Source organism: Grampus griseus (genome assembly GCF_964374135.1).
Source record: "Grampus griseus genome assembly, chromosome: 2".
NCBI classification, from domain to species: Eukaryota; Metazoa; Chordata; class Mammalia; order Artiodactyla; family Delphinidae; genus Grampus; species Grampus griseus.
In genome coordinates, this window is record NC_139018.1 from 102,444,260 (window position 1) to 102,471,013 (window position 26,754).

Sequence of the window (26,754 nt, forward strand, 5' to 3'; positions counted from 1 at the left end):
AAGCTGAATATTCCGTTGTATGTGTACCACGTTTTGTTTATCCATTCATCTGTCATTGGACACGTAGGATGCTTCCACCTTTTGGCTGTTGTGAATAATGCTGCTGTGAACGTGTATGCGGAAATATCTGTTCAAGTCCCTGCTTTCTTTTAGGTATATACCAGAAATGGAATTGCTAGATCCTACACTAATTCTGTGTTAAATGTTTTAGGAATTGCCATACCCTTTTCCAGAGCTACTGCACCATTTTATGTTCCCACCATTGTAAGGGTTCCAGTTTTTGTGCATCCTTACTGACACTTGCTATTTTGGGTTTTTTTGATGATAGCCTTCCTAATGGGTGAAGTGTGTCTCATATTTTTGACTTACACTTCCGTAATGGTTAGTGAAATCATTGAGCATATTTTCATGTGCTTATCGGCACATGTGCTTATTTCACGTGCTTATTGTATATCTTCTTTGGAAAAATGACTATTCAAGTCCTTAGTTAATTTTTAATTGGGTCATTTGTTTTTTGTTGTTGTTGAGTTCCAGGAGTTCTTTATATATTCTTCATACCAATCCCTTATCTGATGTATGATTTACAAACATTTTCTCCTATTCTGTAGATTGCCTTTTCACTCTGTTGGTACTGTTCTTTCTTACTAATGGAATTTTCATTATTCGGAATATGTAAAGTATACTGTCTATATTATCTAGCTATAAGTAGTGGTTTTTATAAAGTATAAATATAAATATATAATAGGAAAGTATTCTGTCAGGCAATTGATTTAATATTCTTAAACTGGCACAAAGTAAAATAAATATCAGTGAAAGAGAAAAGGTTTAAAACATGCCTGTGGCAAAAGTATTAATTTTTTCCATGTAATTATATGAAAGAAGATAAACAGCAAACATATTTCTAGTTCATTTTCTGAAAACCTCTAAAACTTTTGTAGAAGATTCAAAATTATCTTATACATTTCTTTTAAAATCTTGTTCCTTTAGAGTTCTGTAAAATTAATTATTTAAAAAATTCAAAATTTAAACTATTGTGTAAATCATAAAAAAGTATATTTACCTTTGGTAGTGAAGGTTCATACTAATAATAGTGACTGTTTCTAAACTGTATTACAGTTTAGAAGTACAGTTCCTGAAAGTTGTATTGGTAATCTTAATGGGTTTTTACCGCCCTTATTAAGCTTATACCCTCATATAAGCTTAATTTATAATGTAAATTGCCAAATCCTAACCCTAATTTTTAGTTCTGAAAGTTAGCCTTTTTAGCTGTCGTGCTTTTTTTTTTTTTTGCGGTATGCGGACCTCTCACTGCTGTGGCCTCTCCCATTGCGGAGCACAGGCTCCGGACGCGCAGGCTCAGCGGCCATGGCTCACGGGCCCAGCCGCTCCGCGGCATATGGGATCTTCCCGGACCGGGGCACGAACCTGTGTCCCCTGCATTGGCAGGCGGACTCTCAACCACTGCGCCACCAGCGAAGCCCGCTGTTGTGCTTTTTTTCATGCAAGATTTACTAGTTGTGTATCCTAAACTATTGTCTGTCAGGAGTAAATGGTATGCTGCTGTTATAAAAATAAAATGATTGGATCAAACCAGTACGAAGAGGGACTAGTGTTATGGTTTTCAGTATTGAAACACTGTATAATATCAAACCATTCATAATGTGGCCAAGGAGATAGCTATATCTAGTGCAAACTTGCCTCCTTTGTAAATTAGGTCAGCCAGTAATTTTTACAGAAATAAAAGACTAAGGCTTCCCTGGTGGCGCAGTGGTTGAGTCTGCCTGCCGATGCAGGGGATGTGGGTTCGTGCCCGGGTCCGGGAGGATCCCACATGCAGCAGAGTGGCTTGGGCCCGTGAGCCATGGCCGCTGGGCCTGCACGTCCGGAGCCTGTGCTCCGCAACGGGAGAGGCCACAGCAGTGAGAAGCCCGCGTACCGCAAAAAAAAAAAAAAAGTAAATAAATAAAATAAAAAAAAAAAAGAAAGAAAAGACTACATCATGATTTTATCAAATAGCAAATAGTTCAGAACATTCTTTATTGATCCTTTGTGTTAATCTTGTTGCTTTTTTAGTTAAAAAAATATAGTATTGGTATTTATTTCTTTACATGACCTTGCTTCTCTTCTTTTTCTTAGTTCAAGATAGAGCATACATTTGTACTCCCTTGGTGGGAACATCTCAGGTTATAAGGGATGTTAATATTGCATCTAAGGACTGCATGACAATGCAGAGAACAGTTACTGGTATACAAATGCACATACCACACACCACATTATACACCACCATTCTCCCTTTTTCCCTCCCTGCCTTGAATGGGGCAGACAGAATTTACCAAAAACCAGAGCAGAGTTAACCATAAAGAGTTCATTATTTTGGCTTTGGGGCATAAACTGATGGAAAAGAAATTGAGTTTAGTAAATTATGCTATGAATCACTTCTTTGTAAATTCACTTATATATTCCTGGTTTCATAATTTATCTGTTCTTTTGGCAAGTTTTTATTGCCTCTCAGGATCTCCATTACCAAGGCCCAGAGGGTGACTTAGTAATTAAGGATGAGGAGTCTAAGACACTTTTTTTCTTCAGCATATGAAGACTGTTTCCTCAGAGATCCAACTCAGCACAGCTCCTGGGAGACATGACTTCTAGAAGAACCCCAGATTTTTTCAAATGACATGATATTTTTGATGTGAATCGAAAGAGGGGTTCATAATTATCTGATGCCCAGATAATTATGATACTTTACGTCTTGACTTTTTGGCAACAGCTTTATCGAGATATAATTCACATACCATACAAGTCTCTCTTTAAGTGTACTGAACTCAGTGGTTTTCGTAATATTCACTGAGTTGAACAACCATCAAAGGAATCTTAAAATATGTGGGTTTTTTGACCTTTTTTTAACTTAGCATAGTGTTTTTGAGGTTCGTTTCATGTTGTAACATGAATCAGTACTTAATTTCTTTTGATTACTGAGTATTAATCCATTTTGTGGATTTATTTTTTCATCAGTTGATGGACATTTATGTTGTTTACACTTTTTGGCTCTTACTAGTGGCTCTAATGGTGTTATGAATATTTGTGTATAAATTTTTGCATGGATGTATGTTTTTATTTCTCTTGGGTGTATACCTTGGAGTGGAGTGCTGGATCATATGATAACTCTGTGTTTAATCTTTTGAGGAACTGCCAAATTACTTTCCCAAAGTGTATACACCATTTTACATTCCCACCAGCAATGTATGAGGGTTCCATTTTCTTTACTTCCTTGCCAGCACTTGCTGTTATCTGTATTTTTTATTAAAGCTATCCTAGTGGGACCAGCTTAAATCTTGAATCACATATACCTGTGCCTTATCGTTGTGGCCTGTTTTTTCTTGCATTTAATTATGGTGATCCTTGTGTGACTGGCCACCTCTTACAGTTTCTCATTGCTCTACCCACGTGTTCACCCATCTTTTTGTTCCTCCTTTACTGTGGATCCAGACAGGGCTTGATGACTGATCTTGGATACACCACCACCTGCCCTTGAAGAAGATAGAGGTTTTGATAGCTTCGTATAGAAATAGGTTGTTTCATTTTTTAATTACTGTCATCTGTTCATCTATTTGATAATAGTTATATACTAAAATATATACCTGTGAAGTTGTTTATTCCTGTAACTGTCATTTGTGGAGAAGAAAAAACTTGCTACTAAATATCTATCTTTTTTTCCTCTCTTTTTCGGAAGTGGTTTACAAAGTGCACGTTAAGTACAAAACTATGGTGTTAGAAGTTAAGTTAATGGTTACAACTCTTGGTGGGTGGAGTGACTGGAAGGGGATTTCTGGAGTGCTGGTTATCTTATGTTTCTTGATCTTGGAGCTAGTTACATAGATGTGTGAGAATTCACCGAGCTATAGACTTAGAGTACATGTGTCTTTGTTATACACTTCAATAAAAACTTAAGTTTAAATTGTTAACATTGTTTAAATCATTTTTAGCACTAGTAAAGGTTTTCATTTGTCATATTAACTACCTTTTAAATAAGTATGTTCCATTTTGAGTCATTATATTTACTACCTTAAATTATCACCATTCTTATATGTACATTGAGTTGATGTAGATGCTATAATTTCAAGTCCCCTTGTTCAGCTGCTCATAATTTCAGAGATTTAATGGTTTAGATTCTTAGATTAGCTGTAGAAAGTTTGATTTTATGCTCTGCTGTGTTGCTTTAACTGAATGATCTTCAGCAGGTCAGTTTTGGCTCTGGTCATTCGGTATGTATCTAAAACTTTATGAAATGCAGTAGTTGTGCCTACTGTCTATTGGTGAGTTCAGGTTCTCGTTAGAGACTAGAGTGCTATGAAGGAAAGAACCATGAAAGAGAAGCTATATTTATATTAGTTCGTTGTTTATAGTAATATATCTAACATAGTAACCATATAGATGTACAGAAAGTATTTGATGTAATTATCACTTTAAAATGTGATATCAGGAGAAAACCAGTGTTGATTAATCAAAGCCTTTTGAATTCTAATCCTTTTATCTATTTTTACTATAATAGGTTTTAGAGAAATTGTTTGATTTTGACCAGATATGTTATGCTGCTGAAGTTAGGAAGATACACAGTAAGATCAGTTTTTTGGTTAATAGAAGTTTTGAAGTAGGCTTATGTTCTGTAATCTTTATTTCTAAAAATTGGGTTTAGGGGTAAGAGGTATCAGAGAAAATTGACTCGTTACAGCCATTTTATATTCTGATGAGGAAAAGGCAATTCTGCCCTATTACAGGGATATTTTCAGTGGAATCTGAGAACTGTTTAAACAGTAAAATAAAACACATTAACCATCTTTTTAATATCTTATTGTGTCTTCTAGGCCTTCCTTAAAGTTTCTCATGTCTCAATGGACTCCTGAATATAACAAGCTCTATACCTTAAAAGTGGATATGAAGAGTGAGATTCCTTCTGATGCACCAAAGACACAGGAGAGTCTGAAAGGGATCCTCTTGCATCCAGAGCCCATTGGGGCAGCCAGAAGTTTTCCTGCAGGAGTTGAGATGATTAATAGTAAAGTGGGGAATGAATTCTCACATTTGTGTGATGATTCTCAAAAACAAGAGAAGGACATGAATGGTAACCAACAAGAGCAAGAAAAAAGTGTTGTTGTGAGGAAAAAACGCAAAAGCCAGCAGGCTGGCCCTTCATACATGCAAAATTGTGCTAAAGAGAACCAGGGAATATTAGGATTGAGACAACACCTAGAAACACCAAGTGATGAAGATAACGATTCCTCTTTTAGTGATTGTCTTTCTTCTCCTTCATCTAGTCTACATTTTGGAGACTCTGATACTGTGACTTCAGATGAGGATAAAGAAGTCTCTGTAAGACATTCCCAGGCAATTTTGAGTGCTAAAAGTAGAACTCATAGTGCACGGTCCCATAAGTGGCCTCGGACTGAGACAGAATCTGTTTCAGGATTGTTAATGAAAAGACCCTGTTTTCATAGCAGTTCATTAAGGAGACTTCCATGCAGAAAGAGATTCGTGAAAAATAGTTCCTCCCAGAGGACACAGAAACAAAAAGAGAGGATATTAATGCAGAGGAAAAAACGAGAAGTGTTAGCCCGAAGAAAATATGCATTGCTCCCCAGTTCTAGTAGTTCTAGTGAGAATGACCTCAGCAGTGAATCCTCTTCCAGCTCATCAACTGAAGGAGAAGATTTGTTTGTTTCTACCAGTGAAAACCACCAAAACAATCCAACTGTTCCCTCAGGTAAAAATTTTGTTTCTTAAGTTTCAGAATAGCATGGAAGCCATTGCATTGTGTTTGTGCTTATTTTCTTCTACATTTTAGTGATTTCATTGTATTTAGAAGGAATATGAGGCTCTATTAACTTTAATTTTTAAGCCATATAGATAAATTACCAACTGTAGTATTAAACCATGACCCCAATTCTAAGATACAAATTTTAAAAATTTCTAAAATTTTAAATAGAAAATTAAACAATTTTCTATTTTTCTGGCAAAAATGAAGCAAGAGGTTTTATTGGGTTTTTTTTTGGAAAAAGTTTTTATTTTATACATAATCAGATTATATTTTGTGAGTTGTTGATTTATGGTACAGTTTTTTTTCCCATAGTGCTTCCTTATTACGTTTAGCTTTTATGAGTGCCTTTTCAGATAGCTATGTGATAGATTTCTTTCACATTCAACTACAGTAAGAACAATTCTAGTCACTAAAAAAAGACGCTTATTTTTCCTTTAAGTACTCTATTCTTCCTGTTTACTCTTCCTTTATCATGTTCTTTATAACGGAAAAATAATTTCAAGCATTTGAGAGGTAGCTTTTATTCTAATACTGGAACACAAACTTTTAGTCCTGAGGGTGCTCAGTAGAGCCTATGATTAATCAGTTAAAAATGAATCGATAGATGACTAGCTTGAGTGCGCCCCTCACCACAGTAAATGTTATATTTAACTAGAATAAGTTCATGTACAGTCTCTGAAGTGTATGTTCCATATAAACCATTTTTACAGTTTGTTGTAATTTAAGGTAATTTGATGAAGTGAGCATTGAGTGAAGTCTGAACTGAGGTAAAAGATTAATTTCTTGTGAAAGTGTAAGGAAAGTGGGGTTGGGAGAGCTTTTTAAACGGCTAAGATAATGGTTTCCAATTACTGACACAGCGCTTTCCTAGTCTTTGCCTGATGTCCTGCCTGTTGAGGACAAAGCCTACTTACTAGTCTCCTGTGCAGATATGCCATTTCTCCCTCTTCTCTCCTTCTATATGGGTCCCTTCCTTTTCCAAGGCACCCTTTCCTCTTCCACGTTTATTTTTCTATTCTTGCCAGAACCCTGAAATCAGCAACTTTGTTCTTAATTTTAGTCTTAGCTATGGTTAGTTCATTTTTTTATAACCTACCCAAGTATTTGTTTTAAAAAGAGTTAATTGAGATCACCTGCAGCTGAAAGGCGGTTACAGCAACCATTCCCTGAGGTTTCTTGAGAAAGAGGGAGGTGAGAATAGGCATTGTCTTGCTTAATGTCACATTTCACATTTTTCTCAGGTAGTTAGAATGTGAAGACTCTAGTTTTGGGAGTAGGAGCAGCAGAGTCCAATTTCTGCTTGAAATTAATGAGGCAGGATGGTTGGTGATGTAAAGCAGAAGTTCTAAGGACCTGGTATTTGTAGGAAGCATGAGAATAGAGTAAATGTAGGCCAGAATCTTTGTTTTTATCTAGGAAGAAAGGAGTTCATATATCCTCAAGTAGTCAAGATAAATGCGAACTCTGTAATTCATTTTAAAATCTTGTTTAGTACTAATTGTAGCACGTGGGTTTTTTAACTGTCTCTCTTGGAAGAATTACATTATTTTCAGACATTATCCATGTTTGTCTCCGAAACACAAATCCAAAAGTTGAAGCCAAGTACTCCTGATGTTTTCTGGTTCCTAGATCAGTGTTTTAAACTAGTTTTTTTTTTTTTTAAACATCTTTATTGGAGTATAGTTGCTTTACAAGGGTGTGTTAGTTTCTGCTTTATAACAAAGTGAATCAGCTATACATATACATATATCCCCATATATCCTCCCTCTTGCGTCTCCCTCCCACCCTCCCTATAAACTAGTTTTTAATAATAAAACATTTAAAAAATATTTTAAAAAACCACACACACAAAAATAAAAGTCAGATGTCTTAAAAGTAAGTTACTAATTTATTTGCATATATAAAATGTTGAATAAATGTCAATTTAGAAATATTGCTTATTGGTACCCAGATTTTCTGATAACAGTTTTATTCACACAGGCACCTTAGACTTTGGTGACTTGGTAATTGCTAGAACCACTTTTTAAGTCATTAGACAGTTTTTGTTTTGTTTTGTTTTGTTTCGTTTTTGCCGTACGCGGGACTTTCACTGCTGTGGCCTCTCCTGTCGCGGAGCACAGGCTCCGGACGCGCAGGCTCAGCGGCCATGGCTTACGGGCCCAGCCGCTCCGCGGCATATGGGATCTTCCCGGAGCGGGGCACGAACCCGTGTCCCCTGCATCGTCAGGCGGACCCTCAACCGCTGTGCCACCAGGGAAGCCCATCTCTCACTTTTTTTTTTAGTGGAGAATTCAGAACAATTTCTGACATCATACCATTTAACTTGTTTTATATACTACATATTTCCTGCAAACTGGTGGATCTAAAAGCTTGCTTAGATTTAGCAACTCCTCCTTGGTGGTGCTGTGTACTTTCTGTTGCATCGCATGTTAAAATTGATTAGAGGTTTCAGATGGTGTCATCCTGATCCTTCCAGTATAAAGTTCCCCATCAACATTTCATGTAATACTTTCAGCAGCTTTGATGATCTTGCCTAGATCCATTATTTCATTAGGGGTTGCAAAATGCTGTCTTTCTATCATTCTGTTACATTTATTAACCGAGGTTATTTCATAAGGAAGAATTCTCCCTGCATCAGCTAATTGTTTACTCTGAAATGAAGGTGATACAGTAAATGTAAGATGAATGCTTGAGTCTTTACCTTCATTTACCACTTCTCAGAATAAACTTTAGCAATATTCAGAGAGGTTTTTCATTTTCAATTATCATTTTGAACTCATGAATTTTAGCATAGTTGATGTGTTGCAGTCTTTTTATTCTTTTTGATGTTCAGATACTTTCATCTTTGGCCAGTGGGAGCATCTTCAAGTTGGTTTGTGTCCTTTTTGTTTGTTTGTTTTTTTAAAATTGTATTTATTTTTGGCTGTGTTGGGTCTTCGTTGCTGCATGCGGGCTTTCTCTAGTTGCGGCGAGCGGGGGCTACTCTTCGTTGCTGTGCGTGGACTTCTCATCGTGGTGGCTTCTCTTGTTACGGAGCATGGACTCTAGGTGCGCGGGCTTCAGTAGTTGCAGCACGTGGGCTCAGTAGCTGTGGCTCGCAGGCTCTAGAACGCAGGCTCAGTAGTTGTGGCACATGGGCTCAGTTGCTTCACAGCATGTGGGATCTTCCCAGAACAGGGCTCGAACCCGTGTCCCCTGCATTGGCAGGCGGGTTCTTAACCACTGCGTCACAAGGGAAGTCCCTGGTTTGTGTCCTTTTGATGCCACTCCAGTAGTCTTTGATAACTTCATTACTCTCTGATGTAACAAGATAGTCCAGATTCATCCTTTACATTTCCTGTTCCAAACCTGGAACCAGTCATTCCAAGCACTCCTGATTTCCTTTTATTCAGAAGTGATAGTTAGAAGCTATCCACTGGGAACGAAAGTGCTCATTGTTCTACTGGGTTATCATTGCTTTTTGTCTTTCTTAATGGACAGAGTTCGGAATGTAAAGATTTTAGAAAGATAAATCATTAATTCATATGACTATTTCCATTGAAAATTTAAGATTAGGGTTTTTATGTAAGCTTCTGTTTTATTTTTGGATCTCTTTACTATCACATTGAAAATCTGGATTCTTAACACTATTAATCACTTTTTTATTCTATACAAACTATAAATACGTAGACATAAGTGAACACTCATAAAGGAATGTAAATGAAAATCTCTACAATTATTATTAACAGTAATTCTATTGAATATAATAAAAGATTTTTCTGTGTGGTTCCTTTTTTGCCCTTGGCTGGTTTTCTGTGTGGTTATGCCACCAATTTAATATGCATTTAGGATCATTTGTGGTTGTTGCAAAGGATTCTGTTTTGTTTTTTAAGAGATTTGTAAAAATTGTTTAGTTTTACTTTTTAATTATGTGAAATATTTACCTGGTTCCAAAGTCAAAACTTTTAAACAAGATATATTCATTGAGGTCTAGTTTTCTACCTCTGCCCTCTCTTCCTATCTTTTTCTCCCTAATAGATAATCATTTTTCACTAGTTTCTGTTTTAGTTTGTTGTTCCATTTTTTTTCTCCTCAAAAATATTAGGGCTTCCCTGGTGGCACAGTGGTTAAGAATCCGCCTGCCAGTGCAGGGGACATGGGTTCAAGCCCTGGTCTGGGAAGATCCCACATGCTGCGGAGCAACTTAGCCCGTGCGCCACAACTACTGAGCCTGCGTGCCACAACTACTGAGCCTGCGTGCCACAACTACTGAGCCTGTGTGCCACAACTACTGAAGCCCGCGCACCAAGAGCCGAGCTCCGCAACAAGTGAAGCCACTGCAATGAGAAGCACATGCACCATAACGAAGAGTAGCGCCCGCTCGCCGCAACTAGAGAAAGCCCGCACGTAGCAACAAAGACCCAACACAGACAAAAGTAAAATAAATAAAATATATTTATTTAAAAAAATTATCAAATATATGTGTGTGTGTGTGTGTGTGTATATATATATATATATACATATGCACACACATACATACATCCTCCCCTTATCTTACTCAAAATATAGCTCTTTCTTTCACTTAACGATGTATACAGTCGTTAGAGTATAGAGATATAATAGAGGAATAAAAGTTTATATATGATGAGATATAAAGGATATATAGGCTTTCATCCCTCTATTGATTCTTTTTCACTCCTCTTTTATTTTTTCCACAGGTCCACAGTACTCCATTGTATAGTTATACCCTAATTTGTTCTAGTCCCCTATCGATGCACACTTTGCAGACTTTTACTATTATGAATAGCATTGCAGTGAATAACTTTTTGTATATGTCATTTAATAGTTTTTGCCATTGTGTCTTTGGGATAGAATTCTAGGAGGGAATTGTTGAGTCAAAGATAAAAGAGTATGTTATTTTAAAAATATGGCCAGATTTCTCTGAGAGGATCGTAACCGTTTTGGGTCCATCAGCAGTGTGTGAAAGTGCCTATTTTCCCAAAGCCTTTCCAGCAGAATTATTTGTCAGATTTTAATTTTTGGCCCATCTGAGAGGCAAGAAATAGTATGTCAGTACATTTTTAATTTGTATTTTTTATGACTAATGTTTGTGTGTCTTTTCATGTATTTAAAGGTCATTTGCATTTCTTGTGATCAATCTATTCATTTCATTTGCCTGTTTTTCTGTCAGAATGTTGGTCTTCATTCTTGCATTCATTTTTAGAAGTTTTTTTTATATATTAGAGGTATACATCCTATATAACACATTTTCCTCAAATTGGTCATTAGTTTTTTTTTTTTTTGCTGTACGCGGGCCTCTCACGGTTGTGGCCTCTCCCGTTGCAAAGCACAGGCTCCGGACGCGCAGGCTCAGCGGCCATGGCTCACGGGCCCAGCCGCTCCGCGGCATGTGGGATCTTCCCGGACCGGGGCACGAACCCGTGTCCCCTGCATCGGCAGGCGGACTCTTAACCACTGCGCCACCAGGGAAGCCCGGTCATTAGTTTTTTGACTCTGCAATACTTCTTTACCTTGCCAAAATTTTTTTGAATTAGTCACATTTATTGACCTTTACTGTTTCTGGGTTTTTGAATCATAATTAGGAAAGTTTTTCCCACTCCAAGTTTAAAAGGAAACTAACCCATTTCCCCGCTAGCCCTTGTATTGTTTACCTTTTTTTTTTTAAACGTATAAAGCACAGATCTATTTGATGTTTGTCCTCATGTACAGTGTGAAGAATGGATCCTTTTTGTCTCATGTGGCTATCCAGTTATCCCAAACAAATCATTAAAAACTTTCCTATTGACTTGAGTTGCCACCCTTGTCATATGTTAAATTTCCATAAGTATTTGGATCTATTTATGGAGCTTTCATACTGTTCCATTAGTTGGTCTGCCTGTCCACTCACTAGAAGCACACTGTTTTAATTATAGACTCTTTCATGTTTTCCTGGTTATTCTTGCCTGTTTATTCTTCCAAGTGAACTTATAATCAACTTTTTATCTGAGGATGGTGCTAGTGGGGAGACACATGATGATATTTTTATTGGGATTGTATTTGTAGGCTAAATTAGGGTGATCTGACATCTTTGGGATTTTGGGTATTCCTCTTCCAGCGTATGGAATGTCTTTTCATTTACTGAAATCTAGTTTTGTATCTTTTTTTTAAAAATAAATTTATTTTATTTATTTATTTATTTTTGGCTGTCTTGGGTCTTCATTGCTGTGCACGGGCTTTCTCTAGTTGCAGCGAACGGGGGCCACTCTTCGTTGCAGTGTGTGGGCTTCTCATTGCAGTGGCTTCTCTTGTGGAGCATGGGCTCTAGGCGCACAGGCTTCAGTAGTTGTGGCACGTGGGCTCAGTAGTTGTGGCTCATGGGCTCTACAGCACAGGCTCAGTAGTTGTGGCGCACGGGCTTAGTTGCTCCACGGCATGTGGGATCTTCCCGGACCAGGGATTGAACCCGTGTCCTCTGCATTGGCAGGCGGATTCTCAACCACTGTGCCACCAGGGAAGCCCCCTAGTTTTGTATCTTGCAGGGAATGTTTTACAGGTGGGTTTTTTTTGGTTTTTTTTTTAACAGCTTCATTGAGGTATAATTTACCTACCATAAAATTCATCCATTTTAAGTTTACAATTCAGTGATTTTTAGTAAATTCAGAGCTGTGCAGCCATTACTGCAGTACAGTTTCAGAACATTTCCATTAATCCCCAAAGATCCTGGATCCCTGTTTGTTTATAGTTAATCCCTGTCCTGCCCTCACTTCCGCATACAGCCTCTAATCTGTTGCTGTCTGTATAGACTCGCTTTTTCTGCACATTTCATATAAATGAAATCATACAATATGTGGTCTTTTGTGTCTGGCTTCTTTCACTTAGCATAGTGTTTTTGAGGTTCATCCATGTCGTAGCAGATATCAGTACTTAGTTTCATTTCATTTCATTTCATTTTAATTTAATTCTATTCTGTTCTACTTATTTTATTATTTAGTTCCTTTATAATATTCCATTGTATGGATTTGTTTACCATTAGTCAGGTGATAGACATTTAATTGTTTTTAGTATTTGACCATTGTGAATAATGCTGTTATGAACCTTTGCGTACAGATTCTTTGTATATGTATATGTTTTCGTTTCTGTTGGATAGATACCCAACAGAAGAGTCCCAAAGAAGAGTCAAAGCTGTTAAAACTTCAGTAACTTTTGTGACTGCAAAAGACAGGCGCAGTAGCGTAACAGGAAGATTTGATAGTAATTAGCACCAACTTGTTGAGTAGTTACGGCGTGGTGATATACTTCATGTAAAGAGCCTGAGTTTAAAATTGAAATTAGGTGTTAATTCCAAGTGTTGCTCATGTTTGCTTGACAAGTCGTTTAAACTTTCTAAGTTTCAGTTTCTTCATGGAGCTAGACATGCAGAATATTATACATGGGACAAAGTATGTGCTCACATATTGCAAGCTATTCTTGTTATTGGCATCATACCAGACTTAAGGCACAGGGGGACCAGAATAAGCAGTGATTTTGGGGGGTTCTTGAAGACCTCTGTCAGAGAAACCATTGTTTTTGTTACCATTGTTACACTACCCAGGTTATTACATTTTATTTTTCTCATGATGTATTAATACATTATTGACAGGGGGATTTTTGCCGAAACTACATCTCCAGTCAAAAATATGTTAAAAAGTACAAGCAAAATAAGTACAAGCAAAATAAGTAATCTTAAAAGAAATAGCTAAATCACCTGCAGTCCCATCACTCTTAGCTGCACTCAAGTCTCTCATCCTTTAATATTTCTACATGCAAATGACATGAAAATGAAATTGGCCCAATAAGAAGTGACCTATTGTCTTGATTTTTTAAAAGCTGTATTAAGGTTAACTTCATAATTTTAGGAATATTTCCTTTAAATTGTGTTTTAAATAATAGTCATTCTAAAGATGCCCAAATCTTGCCTAATTGTGATTATTATTTAGTTACATAATTTTTATGTATTATGTTCAAGTTATGCTTATAAAGATTCTTTTTAGAAAAATGTTTAAGCAATAAGAGTAACAGTGCCTAAATGAGTTATTTATATAACTTTTAGTTATACAATCTCTGGGTTCATAAAAAATTATATAAATTGAATTTTAATGCATTAGCAAAGCTAGCTTTGTATCATTTGTCATTGGAACTTCAAAATGTTACATGTATATTTGACTTTGCATAACTGTGTAAAAGGTGTTTAATAATGTTAGGTGATTTTTTTTTTTAACAGGCTTGTAAAGAAATTTCATGTATACATATATGGAGAAAAATCACTAATAAAGCTGATATATAGATGTAGCTTTTCTCCATGTAAAGTGGTAATGTCCAGTTGGTGGGTTAAAATAAGAGAGGTTTTTTTTAAAAAAAAAATCCACGGTCTTTTATTTTTATATATAATGCTTTTAGTTTTAAATATATGATTGCCTGTGTACGCTTACCTTAAGCTGCATCGTGTATGTGATTACGAAGAATTAGAAATGTAATTTGGAAATTGAATCGATAATATTATTTTAAATAGCCACTGAGTGCTGCTATTTTGTTTTTCTCTGCCTATATTTATGCTGTTAAAAATACATTTGACCTGAACATGTGTATGTGTGTAATCTTTAGAACTTAGAAACTACTTTAAAAAATTTGCACATAATTTTTAAATCTTAATTTTTTTCTATTTAATGGATAGAGCAATTTGTAAGTATTCCAAAATAGAAATATTACGGAATTTTTTTTTTTTTTTTTTTTTTTTTTGCGGTACGCGGGCCTTTCACTGTTGTGACCTCTCCCGTTGCGGAGCACAGGCTCCGGACGCGCAGGCTCAGCGGCCATGGCTTACGGGCCCAGCCGCTCCGCGGCACGTGGGATCCTCCCGGATCAGGGCACGAACCCGTGTCTCCTGCACCGGCAGGCGGACCCTCAACCACTGCGCCACCAGGGAAGCCCTGGAATATTTTTAGAATAACTATTTCTCCAATCAGATCATCTTTTATTGCCTCTGTGATTTACCAGTGCCTTCCTTGTTATCCTCTTTGGAGTATCAGAGAGCATGTTATAGATCTTTGTCATGGGCTTGTAACCTCCTCCAGATAGTGGCCAACTTTTGAAGTAGTGCAGATATTTGATGATGTAGAGGTATATTAGAGATGAAATTCCAGGTTGTCTAGGAATGGTGCCTCGGGTGAAGGAATGTAGACTGTGTAAATTCCACAGTGAGAAGAAAGTTGAGCCATTTGTTGTCATTGTGCTAAGCAAGAGTTCTGTAAGAGTTGGATAAAAATGAATATATGGTATCAATGGAATGCCACCGTACTAGTAGAAAATGTAATGAAGAAAGGGAGCATGTTTACAAGAGCAGCAAAGAGAATAAAGAGTGTAAGAATAATCTCAATAGGAGTATATTTAGCTTCTTTGAAGAAAATTATGTAGCTTTATAGAGAGTTACAATTATAATCAAACCAAACCCTCACTTTTTCTACAGGTTTATAAATATGATATTGGACAGATATGTTCTTGGATGAAAGTATGTATATTATAGAGATATCAGGGCTTTGTTAGTGATGCTTAATGCCAATCCAGTCCAAATCTCAAGAATTTTTCTCTCCCCTTGATTTTATAATCCTGAAGAATAATTAGAAAAACCTGAATCTACTAAGTATCAAAATAGAATTATTCCAGTCTTTTCAACAAATAGTGTTGGGACAGTTATGGATCTACATGCTAAAAAGGTGAATTTAGACCTTTTATATCATGTCAGACACAGAAATTAACCAAATGGATCACAGACTTAAATGTAAGAGCTAAATTATATAACTTCTAGAAGAAACATACAAATTCTTAATCACCTTTGGTTATGCCGAGATTTCTTTAAAAGCTCACCAAAAACATGATCCATTAAAGAAATAGCTGATTTGGGCTTCATCAAAATGAAAGACTTTTATGTTTCATAAGACACCATTAAGAAAATGAAAAGAATATATACTACTATATATACTACTATACATGCAGTAGAACAGCTATAATAAAAAAGAGATGGTAACAGTTAGTGGCGAAGATGTAGAGAAAATGGAGCCCCATTTTCCTGGTGGGAATGTAAAACTGAACAGTCACTTAGGAAAACAATTTGGCACTTCATTAAAATGCTAAACATAAATTTACCATAGTATTTAGAAATTACATTCCTAAGTATTTACCGAAGAAAAATGAAACATGTATGCCTGAAGTACGTGTATTTATTTGTAATAGCCAAAAGTGAGAAAAATTCAGATGTCCATCAACAGAAGAATGGATGAACAAACTGTGATGTATTCATATGATAGGATACTGCCCAGCAGTAAAAAAGAATGAACTATTGATACACACAACATGAATGAATCGCAAAATAAGTACACTCAGTGAAATAAGCCAGATATGAAAGGATATGTAATGTATTACTCCATTTATATTGAGCTCTTGAAAATACAGATCAATCCATAATAACAGAAAGCATGTTAGTTGTTGTAGGGATGTAGGGATGGGGTTAGAGGGACAATGATTGACTGAAATAGGGCATGTGGGATCTTTTTAGGGTGTTGGAAATGTTCTAAAACTGGATTGAGATGATGTCTGTGCTCCATAAACACACTAAAATCAGTGAAATGTACACTTAAAGTGGGTGAAATTTTAAGCTCTCAATATTCTTATTATGGGAAAATTCTTCTCGCAAGATATTACTTGTAAACTGTTGTCTGATCTTTACATTGACAGGTGATAGCAATGAAGAGAGAAGAATGTTTAAAAAAAGACATTTTAGCCCTAGATTTGTGGAAAATATAGCAAGAGAAGAAATGGAGCATAACTTTTCTTTTTTGTTGTTGTTTAACCATCTTGACCATTTTAAAGTATGCAGTTCAGTAGTTTTAAGAATATTCACGTTGTTGTGAAACAGATCTCCAGAACTTTTTTCTTCTTGCAATCTGAAACTCCATACGCATTAAACAACTCCCTTTTCCTTCCGCCTCACAGCTCTGGTAACCACCATTCCACTTTCTCTAGGACTTTGACTACTTTAGATGCCTCACATAAGTGAAATCATACAGTGTTATTTTGTGACTGGGTTATTTCACTGAGCAGGGCCAGATTCTATTTATAATCTTATCTAATGCCATAAGTAACAATTAGTTCTAGGTGATGTAAATATTAAGGAAACACATTGCACCAAATATAGTATGTACCATCTTCTAGATGAGTGAGCACTTTCCGAACTTGGAATACTTTAGAAAAGAACACGTACAAAAAAATTACAGATTTTGTAGCACAAAACTGAAAAGCTACTGTGTTTTTCTTAAAAGAATACCATATTACATAAATTAAAAAACCTTGAAGAAAACTTACAGAGAGTGTGGTGTCTTCATTTTAGATATCAAAGGGTTGATATCTTATAGAATGTGAATATCTTACATAAGATCTTAAATCAGTACTTTTAGATATTACAGTATTAATATCTTTATATAAGATTATACAAATTCTTCTGGAAACTACTAAAAGTTTGTAAAGAACAAACAAAAATCATAAGAGGAAACAAATGTGCAAATTAAGAGAGTAAGTACTGTTTTCACTTTGCATAGTGAGCTCTGGTTTTAAAAACTTTGATTTGACAGATGAATTTTACTTTTGTAATGAATTTCAGTCTTCAAAGTCAAAATAAAAATTTTGTCTTTAAGTTAGCTGACAGGCATATGCTCTTTATTTTTTTAATTGAAGTATAGTTGATTTACAACGTTGTGTTAATTTCTGCAAAGTGATTCAGTTATATATATATATATATATACATTCTTTTTTGTATTCAGTTAAACATATATATACAAAGTGATTCAGTTATACATATATATATATATATATATATACATCCTTTTTTTTATTTTTTGTATTCTCTTCCATTGTGGTTTATCATAGGATACTGAATATGGTTCCTTGTGCTGTATAGTAGGACCTTGTTGTTTATCCCATATGCCCTTTAAATGTTTTTTCTTTTTGTTTCCAGGAAATATTGATGAAGATGTTGTGGTGATAGAAGCTTCCTCCACTCCCCAGATCACTGCCAATGAAGAAATTAATGTTACCTCAACTGACAGTGAAGTGGAGATAGTAACAGTTGGGGAAAGCTATCGGTAAGATTTTAATTCCTGGTTGTATATTTGAAGTTTTAGATGTAAATGTTTAGACCCATTTGTGCTGCAGATATTTGCATTTTTTTACTTTTTTTTTCTTTACCTAGTTTTAGTGTGTGTATACCAACCAGATTACTGGTTGTCAAACCAGACTGTGTTAGACTCATCTGGGAAGATGATAAAATATATATTGTTGCCTGTATCATAGCCCAGACCAGCTGAACCAGAATCTTAGGAATCAGTATTTTTTTAAGCACCCCAAGTATACAGTGAGTGTTGAGTCATTGCTCTAGATAAACATCAGTTTTACTTGGTGTTTTATAAAATTGAATTTGTTTTATGATTCAGAAAGTTCACAAACTCCTCTGAAATTTAGATGTGAATAGTACATAAGTATTGGGAATGATATTGGCATCTCATTAATACCAGTGATGTTTATGCTATTATGGTAGGACAACTTAGTATAAAACATAGTTTTTGGATTTTTTTGTCCTTCACTCAGTAATTTTATATAAGCCCTGTAGTAAAAAATGAATGATATATCCTCATTTGTTTTGATAAATAACTGGAAATGACATTGCCCTTTTGAGAATCACTTTGACAGAAAAAAAAAAAGAGAGAGAGAGACCCTAACACAATTCATTTTGTGCTTTAGATGATTACAAATACTGGTAAAGGAAGCAGTGAAGTACTCCTCTCTTTCGTCTGATACACCAAACTGTGGATGAATCTTAATTTTTGTGTTGGAATGAATTTAGAAATGCATTTGCTTATTGTATTTTAATTTGTTACTGATTTAAGAAAAAAGCATTCTTATTTTGGAAGCATGTTACAATCATACCTAGAATGTGCTTCTTTACTTGCCACTTTCCCATTGGAGTACTACTTCTAATGGCATGGAAGAGAGCACTCTATAATATATCCCTGTTTAAGTTTTAAATGATTTTCCCAGACTCTGAGGAAAATTGATACTCCACAGTACGTGCCACAGTTATTCTGTGACTGTCCATAGTGGTTGGTACAACGCTGACTCAGTTTTTATGAGCTGTAACAATTGTTGAAACTAAGGACCTGTTTTTTCGTGGAACTGGAGAGCTTTCTTTTCATGTAGACGCTTAAATGTTCAAGCAGATGCGTTTACATAGTGATAGACAGTGCTCTTGAAAAAGACACACAGTGCTCATTAGCCATATTTATTTTCCTTATGGTTACCTAGAATATTAACTTTGTCACTTTAGCTGGCTCTTGGCCCTTCCTGTTCAAGAGAGAATGTATCTGTGTTTCAGATTCCTTTGTGTCAAGATTTGACAGTTGCCACTAATTATAGGGGCGACTAAGGCCTCTGTGAAACTGTTCCTCATACATCAAGTTTTTTGCTGGTACTTTACTCAGCATTATATTTGGAGTTAGGACATCCTGTGAAGTTTTCACAGAAGTGCTGCATAGTGGACGTGGAAGTTTCTGCAGCTGTTAACAGCTTCTAAGAAATAATAGACTACTCAGTCTCTCATCAAATACTCTTGGTTTCTCAAGAATTTTAAATGGTGATCATTCTTATCTAAAACCATTTCAGCTTGAAATATTTGTTTACCTTCATGCCTTAATCTATACAATTCTTGCTGGAATACACGGTCTTTTTTTTAAAACTCTGTCTCAGGATTTAACCTCTGTACTCCTGTTACTTGAAAACTTAATTTTAGAATTTGAACTTCTTTCTAAACTTTTAGGCTCTGTAATTGCTGAGGCCATTGTCAGCTCAGTTTGAACTTCGGAGTTCTCTTCTGAGTGGTCAAGCTTATACGATGACTGCATGTTAGTGCATCTGGCTCACTCTTTCCATACATAGTGACAATAAGCTTATAGGCAGTTTTACATTCAGTTTGGGCAGGAGAAAAAACCAACTTCGTAAGCCCCATCTTTCTAAAACATATTTATCTTTTTCTCCTTGAAGCCTGAGGACTGCATATTCTACATACTATCCCTCTGTACCCTTAGTCCAGATCATTACAGTGAATCCTTTAAGAATTTTTTAAAATAAAATATATGCTGTAAGTAATTTAGTACAATACACATAATTAAAAGATGATAAAAGCATTCGGCGTTGAGGGTTTGTGATTATAGGCCTTTAAAGCCTAAAGCAGCTCAAACGATGATGTTTCTTATAGTAAACTAGCTACAACTATCCGTACCTCTCCTGATGGCAAGAACTCTCTCCGGTGCTTTGAATCTCTTTTAGACAGTCCCAGAAACTTAGCTTGGTTTGGGACTCCCAAAGCCATGCTTTGCAGATCCAATCTAAACTAAACATAGAAGATCATGTGAATGTTAAATGTTTAGGGTGTTGATATTTTTGTTATTATACCTGTGGTGAATAATTTTAGGTATTAACATAAAATGTAAATAATTGATTATAACCCAGGTGAATATTCAAAGTAAACATAGAAAAGGGAGCAGCATTCTTGAAACAGAATCCTGTATTTTACACCAGTGATTGGTCTAACATATCATTTTTCATTTTCTGAGGTCAGTTGATTGGTGAACATTTGTTGAACATTTAATTCAGCAGATGTTTATTGAGTGCTAGACATTATGCTAGTCAGAATTTTAAATTCTATTATGATTATTCTTCTGGAGAATTCTTTTTATTTTAATTTATTTTATTTATTTATTTTTGGCTGCGTTGGGTCTTCATTGCTGTACACGGGCTTTCTCTAGTTGCGGCGAGTGGGGGCTACTCTTCATTGCGGTGCGCAGGCTTCTCATTGCGGTGGCTTCTCTTGTTGCGGGCTTCAGTAGTTGTGGTGCATGGGCTTCAGTAGTTGTGGCGCACGGGCTTAGTTGCTCTTCGGCATGTGGGATCTTCCCAGACCAGGGCTTGAACCCTTGTCCCCTGCATTGGCAGGCAGATACTTAACCACTGCGCCACCAGGGAAGCCCCTCTGGAGAATTCTTGAATGAAGAATTTCACAACTTAGTTTGTAAGAAAGGCTTATGATTTCTTAGGTAACTAAAAATTTTGTTATTTAAGGTCTCGTTCAACCCTTGGACACAATAGATCTCACTGGAGCCAAGGTTCAAGTTCTCATACAAGTCGGCCACAGGAGCCACGGAACCGCAGTAGGATTTCTACTGTTATACAGCCCTTGAGGCAGAATGCGGCAGAAGTTGTGGACCTTACTGTTGATGAAGATGGTAAGTTGGAGTACTAGCAGTGTAGAATTATGAATAAGATTTGCTAAAATGAAGTATCTTTTTTTTTTTTTTTTTTAAATGAAGTCTCTTAATATGCTAGAAACTTCTATTGCTGCTTAATGGTAATATATATTAAATTACAGGGAAGTTGCCAGGTATCCTAATGTTATTTTTCAATTAATATAATAACCTCAGTTTGTAAGTTGTGTCTAAAAATTCTCTCTGATTATTACTTCATTGCTTGGTAGTTATTTTCTTAGAAAAAAATTATTTTTACAAGAGGTAGTTTGATCTATCCTCAGACTTATGTGTTATTGATACTTTCATTTATAATATTGTTATCATACTTTAACTTTGCTATGAAAAATAGAAACAGCACTTTAAAAATACAGAACAGGAAAGCAATATAACTGAGTTTAAATGGTTAATACTGGTTATTTGAAATGTTCAGTTTTCTTTTAAAAGTTGTGTTATCCTTCAGTGTAATAATATGGTTACCTTATGTGCTGCTCAGCTTTAGTGTTTTGTTTTGGCTTACAGCTGCACCCAAGTAACTGAGGAAATAAAGCTAGAGTTGGAAAACAGAGGTTAGGGAAAGTGGTAGCAAGTATGAATATATGAAGACATATGTGAATTTTCCCTCATAGTGACAATGGTCTTCAGATAGTAATAGTTACATCTTAGAAGGAAATGGTCAATCATAATTTCCTTAAGGAGACAGTAAGCCATATATGAATTTGTTAATTTTGGCAGTTAGCTATAAATTGGAAAAGATACATTAGCTAGGTAGGAAGAGTTAGGGGCCTTGTGCAATCAGCTCTCATATCGGCTGTTTGCAGTTTGGATGATCATAACTTTCAGAGTAGCAGTACTTTGGAATTAAGATGTTTATTAAGGGCTAATTTATTCCCATTGTCTACATTTCATTTAACAATGTCTTGGTTTTTATTTTTTTTATGATTTTTTTTTTTGGCGGTATGCGGGCCTCTCACTGTTGTGGCCTCTCCCGTTGCGGAGCACAGGCTCCAGACGCTCAGGCTTAGCGGCCCTGGCTCAACGGGCCCAGCCGCTCCGCGGCATGTGGGATCTTCCCGGACCGGGGCACGAACCCGCGTCCCCTGCATCGGCAGACGGACTCTCAACCACTGCGCCACCAGGGAAACCCTCGGTTTTTATTTTGAAGCACCATAAATTATCTGTAAGGCAGTGGTTAATACAATAGGGATTAATTAAAGATTACTCAATTAAATATTAATGGCTCTTTTGGAAACTTTTTGTGTGTTGTCCCATGTGACACCTGCCATCCAGTAAAGTAACAAAAGGTGACAGAGTAGCCTTTTAACCCACTAGAATTTAGTTCAAACAGAATACTTTTACTTTTAGGTTAAAAGTATTCCAGTGATCAGCAGATGCCCCCTTCTCCCTACTGGTTTCTTTTAGTGGAAGGCTTCTATCTTATTAAAAATAAATTCAAAACTTAAGTTTATCAGTTAGACCAGTGGTTCTTACCTACTGGCCATTTTGTGCCCCTAGAGACATTTGGCAATATCTACAGACACTTTTGGTTCTCACAGTTGGGGGAGAGTGCTATTAACATCTAATGGGTAGAGGCTGAGGTTGCTGCTAAACATCCTACAGTGCAAAGGACAGTCCACCCCGACCCCCCTCCGCCTCCAACAAAGAATTATTCAGCCACTGTCAATACCAATAAGACTGAGAAACTGAGATAAACTATTTGCAAATCAACAGAGGTTCCTCCCTCCCCCTTTTACGTTTAGGCAAATATATTTCTTTAAGCATCTGAAGTACAGGGTCCCATATAGACTAACAGGTACTATTTGTGTTTCAGGAATCAGCGGACCTCACTTCATTGTATAGAATAGTTGTCCTCTCATTGTATATCACATTTAAAGAGTGATAATTCAGGTCTAATTATTGTGACTATGCTTTGCACAGATTTATTCCCATTATTCTTAATTTTTAAACAATCATTTAACAATTAGGGTCTAAAGTATAACTCATTCATAAGTTAAGGTCTGCCTGAAATTTCTTTTAATTTCTACTATAAAAACTTTAATTTTTATTAGAAAGTACTGATGAATATTAATATTGGCAAAAAAATTTGGGGGAAAAACATACAAAAAGGCATGTAAGAAATTAAAATGGTTATTAAAAATCATAGCTAATGTTTATTGAATGACTACTGCTTGTAAAGCATCATATAAAGTGCTTTATATGTGTGATCTCTGTTCATCCTAACAACAGTTCTATGAAGAAAATTCTGTACTTTCCTAGTTCTACAGGTGGGGAAATAGAGAGTGGTTAAGTAATTTATCCTAGATCATACTGTCAGTGATGAAATCAGAATTGCTATCCAAGCTGTGTGACTCTAGAATCCATAATGTAACCAGAAAGTACAATTTGTATACTGTTCTAACAGCCTGTGACAATGTGTATGGACATAGCAGAGGGACTTTTACTTTGCCTCTTTTCTTTGTGATCAGAAAACTTACATGGTCATTACCCAAAAAAACTATATTAGTCCTTTGAATTATTAGAATATACATATATGTGTTGGGTTTTTAAAAATGCAATAACATGTCATTTTAATGTTGCAGTTTAACTTTATGAAAACTTTTTTTAACTGTATATTGTACTTATTAGAGGATTCATATTTTGTTTTAATAATTATCATAAAAATGTTAGCTTTTATTAAAATATAACCCATTACCTAATTTGCTTTGAAATGCTAATAAACATTTTCTATATTGTAGAACCTACTGTAGTACCAACCACTTCCACGAGAATGGAATCACAAACCACAAGCGCTTCCATTAACAATTCAAATCCATCTACCTCTGAGCAGCCCTCTGATACTGCTTCAGCTGTCACTAGTAGCCAACCCTCCGCAGTGTCAGAGACTTCACCTATGCTTGCAAGCAATAGTATGAGTGGTACTTCTACAGGAGGTATGTAAAAAAAGAAAAAGAAAAGACAAGAAGAGCGGGGAGGGGACTCTTTGTTAGAAAAAGGATTGTTGTTTTTAAGATTTTAGCTGTGTTAGCAAGAGTGTATTCTTAGAATAAGCATCATATGTGAACAAAGTGGTCTTTATTAGAATTAGACTACGACTTCATATTTGAGTCTGTGTGCTATGTTACTGGAGTGTTATAGCTCAACTGAAAGAGATGGGGGAGAATTGAATGGCTGACACCAAAAATACAAGCAACAAAAGAAAAACATAAATAAACAGGACTTGATCAAATTTAAAATTTTTGTACATCAAAGGAAATTATAAGAAAGTGAAAAGATAGCCTACAGAATGGGAGAAAAATATTTAAAAATCATATATTGGATAAGGGTCTAGTATCCAGAATATATAAAGAACTTGCACAACTCAACAATAAAAAGAAAAGCAGCCCAGTTTTAAAATGGGCAAAGAATTTACATAGGCATTTTTCCAAAGAAGAAGGTCATTTGTACAAATGACCAAGAAGCACATGAAAACGTTATTAGGGAAAAGCAAATCAAAACCAGAATGAAATTCCACTTTACTCTCACCAGGATATCTATAATTAAACAAAACAAAAACAAAGAACAGGAAATCAGAAGATAAGCAGGGTTAACAAGGATATAGAGAAATTGGAACCTTTATTTATTTTTCTTTTTATAAATTTATTTATTTTATTTATTTTTGGCTGCGTTGGGTCTTCATTGCTGCAGGCGGGCTTTCTCTAGTTGCGGCAAGCAGGGGCTACTCTTCGTTGCTGTGCACGGGCTTCTCAGTGCGGTAGCTTCTCTCATTGCAGAGCACGGGCTCTAGGTACGCGGGCTTCAGTAGTTGTGGCACGTGTCAGTAGTTGTGGCTTGCGGGCTCTAGAGCGCAGGCTCAGTAGTTGTGGTGCACGGGCTCATTTGCTCTGCAGCATGTGGGATCTTCCTGGACCAGGGCTCAAACCCATGTCCCCCGCACTGGCAGGTGGATTCTTAACCGCTGAGCCACCAGGGAAGCCCCTGGAACCTTTATTAATATCTGGTGGGAATGTAAAATGGTGCAGCCACTGTAGAAAACACTTTGACAGTTCCTCAAAAAGTGAAACATAGAGTTAGCAGCATATGGCCCACAAGTCCACTCCTAGATCCGTATCCAAAAGAATTGAAAATAGGAATGGGAGTTTTAAAAATTTTGATGATGTCATTTTCCCAATATTTTGTGTTGTTGTTTATTCTTTTGGTGTCACATCTAAGAAACCATTGCTTAACCAAAGTTCTCAAAGATTTACTCCTCTGTTTTCTTTTAAGAGTTTTATAGTTTTAACTCTTATCTCAGATTAACTGGGTCTTAAAGTAGTCTTTTTTCCGCTCTTGAATGACGGCACAGAGATAGGAACTTGCTGTTTAGTAACAGAGACATCATAGACCCTATAGCTTGTAGATTGACTATATCACCAATAATATCACCATTAATAACAAAACCACCATATATTTTCTATCTTTTTTTGGCTTTTAATAATATATTTAATTCTTATAATATCCCTGTAACTTACCTTGAGCAGATTGGAAAACTGCTTGTGTCTGGTTTAGATCTCCCTTCCCTGGAAACTTGAGGCAAAGGAGACTTGAGGCAAACTTGAGGAAACAAGGAGATTTCTCAGGGGTGTCTTTGAAAAAAAAAAATGTAGGCAGAAGTGAAACGGGCTTTTATTTCGTTTATTGAGTGCACTGTCTTTCCTGGTAGCTTTATGTACCCTATGCTTATCTAGATGTTATGTGAAACAGTCCCAACTTTATTTCAAGACAGTCTCAAAGCTTTTATTTATGTACTTATTTTTTAACACGCTTGTTTAGTTAGGATTCACATTTAATCTATTAGGTAGTAACTTCACTGCCTGAATGGCCTTCTCATGATATTATTCTATCTTTTAATGACCACCCTTGGGATAGACTTGCTCATGTTGTATTTCTCTAGACTAGGAGAACCTTGTTCCAGGCCAGATTGTTCCTCTATATGAATCTGATAGAAGCACATACAGATATTCAGATTACATTAGGGGCGTTCAATTCTGCTGGCTTTATTTCCTTCCAAGACTGTAGAACATCATTCACCTGTTTTCTTCACATCCTGTCATTACTTTGCACCTTCTTGTATATTTCCAACCTTGAATCACTTGAGCCATGTAGCTTCTCTCTTATCCAGGTTCCTAAATGGGACTGGTAAAAATCATAGAACCATGCAGATTGATGCCTCATCAATTTATGGTATCTAATCTTGGGCTTTTGGTAATAAGTTGTCATAGTGTGATAAATCCCAATCGGTTCTCTTTCCTTCCCATCAGTGTCTATTCCAAAATTCTCTTATTCTTCTTGAGACTCTGATTTCCGGGGGTAGGGGGGATAAAAAAAATAAATGAAGGTTCTCAAGCATGAATACTTGTAACTTCCAGTCCCTTTAATAAAAACTTTTGTGTATTTATACCTATCCATATCTCCTAACTCCTGGTCTCTTAACTCCTTCTTATAGTTTCCAGTCTCTTTATCTATGCTCCACCTCCTGTCCTTTCTTGTGTCCTTGACCTTGCTTTATCAGTTATCTTCCCTGTG

The 26,754-nt window shown here is 36.1% G+C and overlaps 1 protein-coding gene across 5 annotated transcripts in view; it reads left to right on the forward strand.

Moving 5' to 3' along the window:
* RNF111 (ring finger protein 111) overlaps positions 1-26,754 on the forward strand; it is an 80,989-nt gene that overhangs the window by 28,731 nt on the left and 25,504 nt on the right. For all 5 annotated transcript variants that reach the window (XM_082647946.1, XM_082647947.1, XM_082647948.1 and 2 more), the window contains 4 exons: positions 4,863-5,758; positions 17,835-17,961; positions 20,990-21,153; positions 23,928-24,122. In XM_082647946.1, coding sequence (XP_082504072.1) covers positions 4,863-5,758; positions 17,835-17,961; positions 20,990-21,153; positions 23,928-24,122 — 1,382 coding nt within the window. The remainder of the gene's footprint in view (positions 1-4,862; positions 5,759-17,834; positions 17,962-20,989; positions 21,154-23,927; positions 24,123-26,754) is intronic.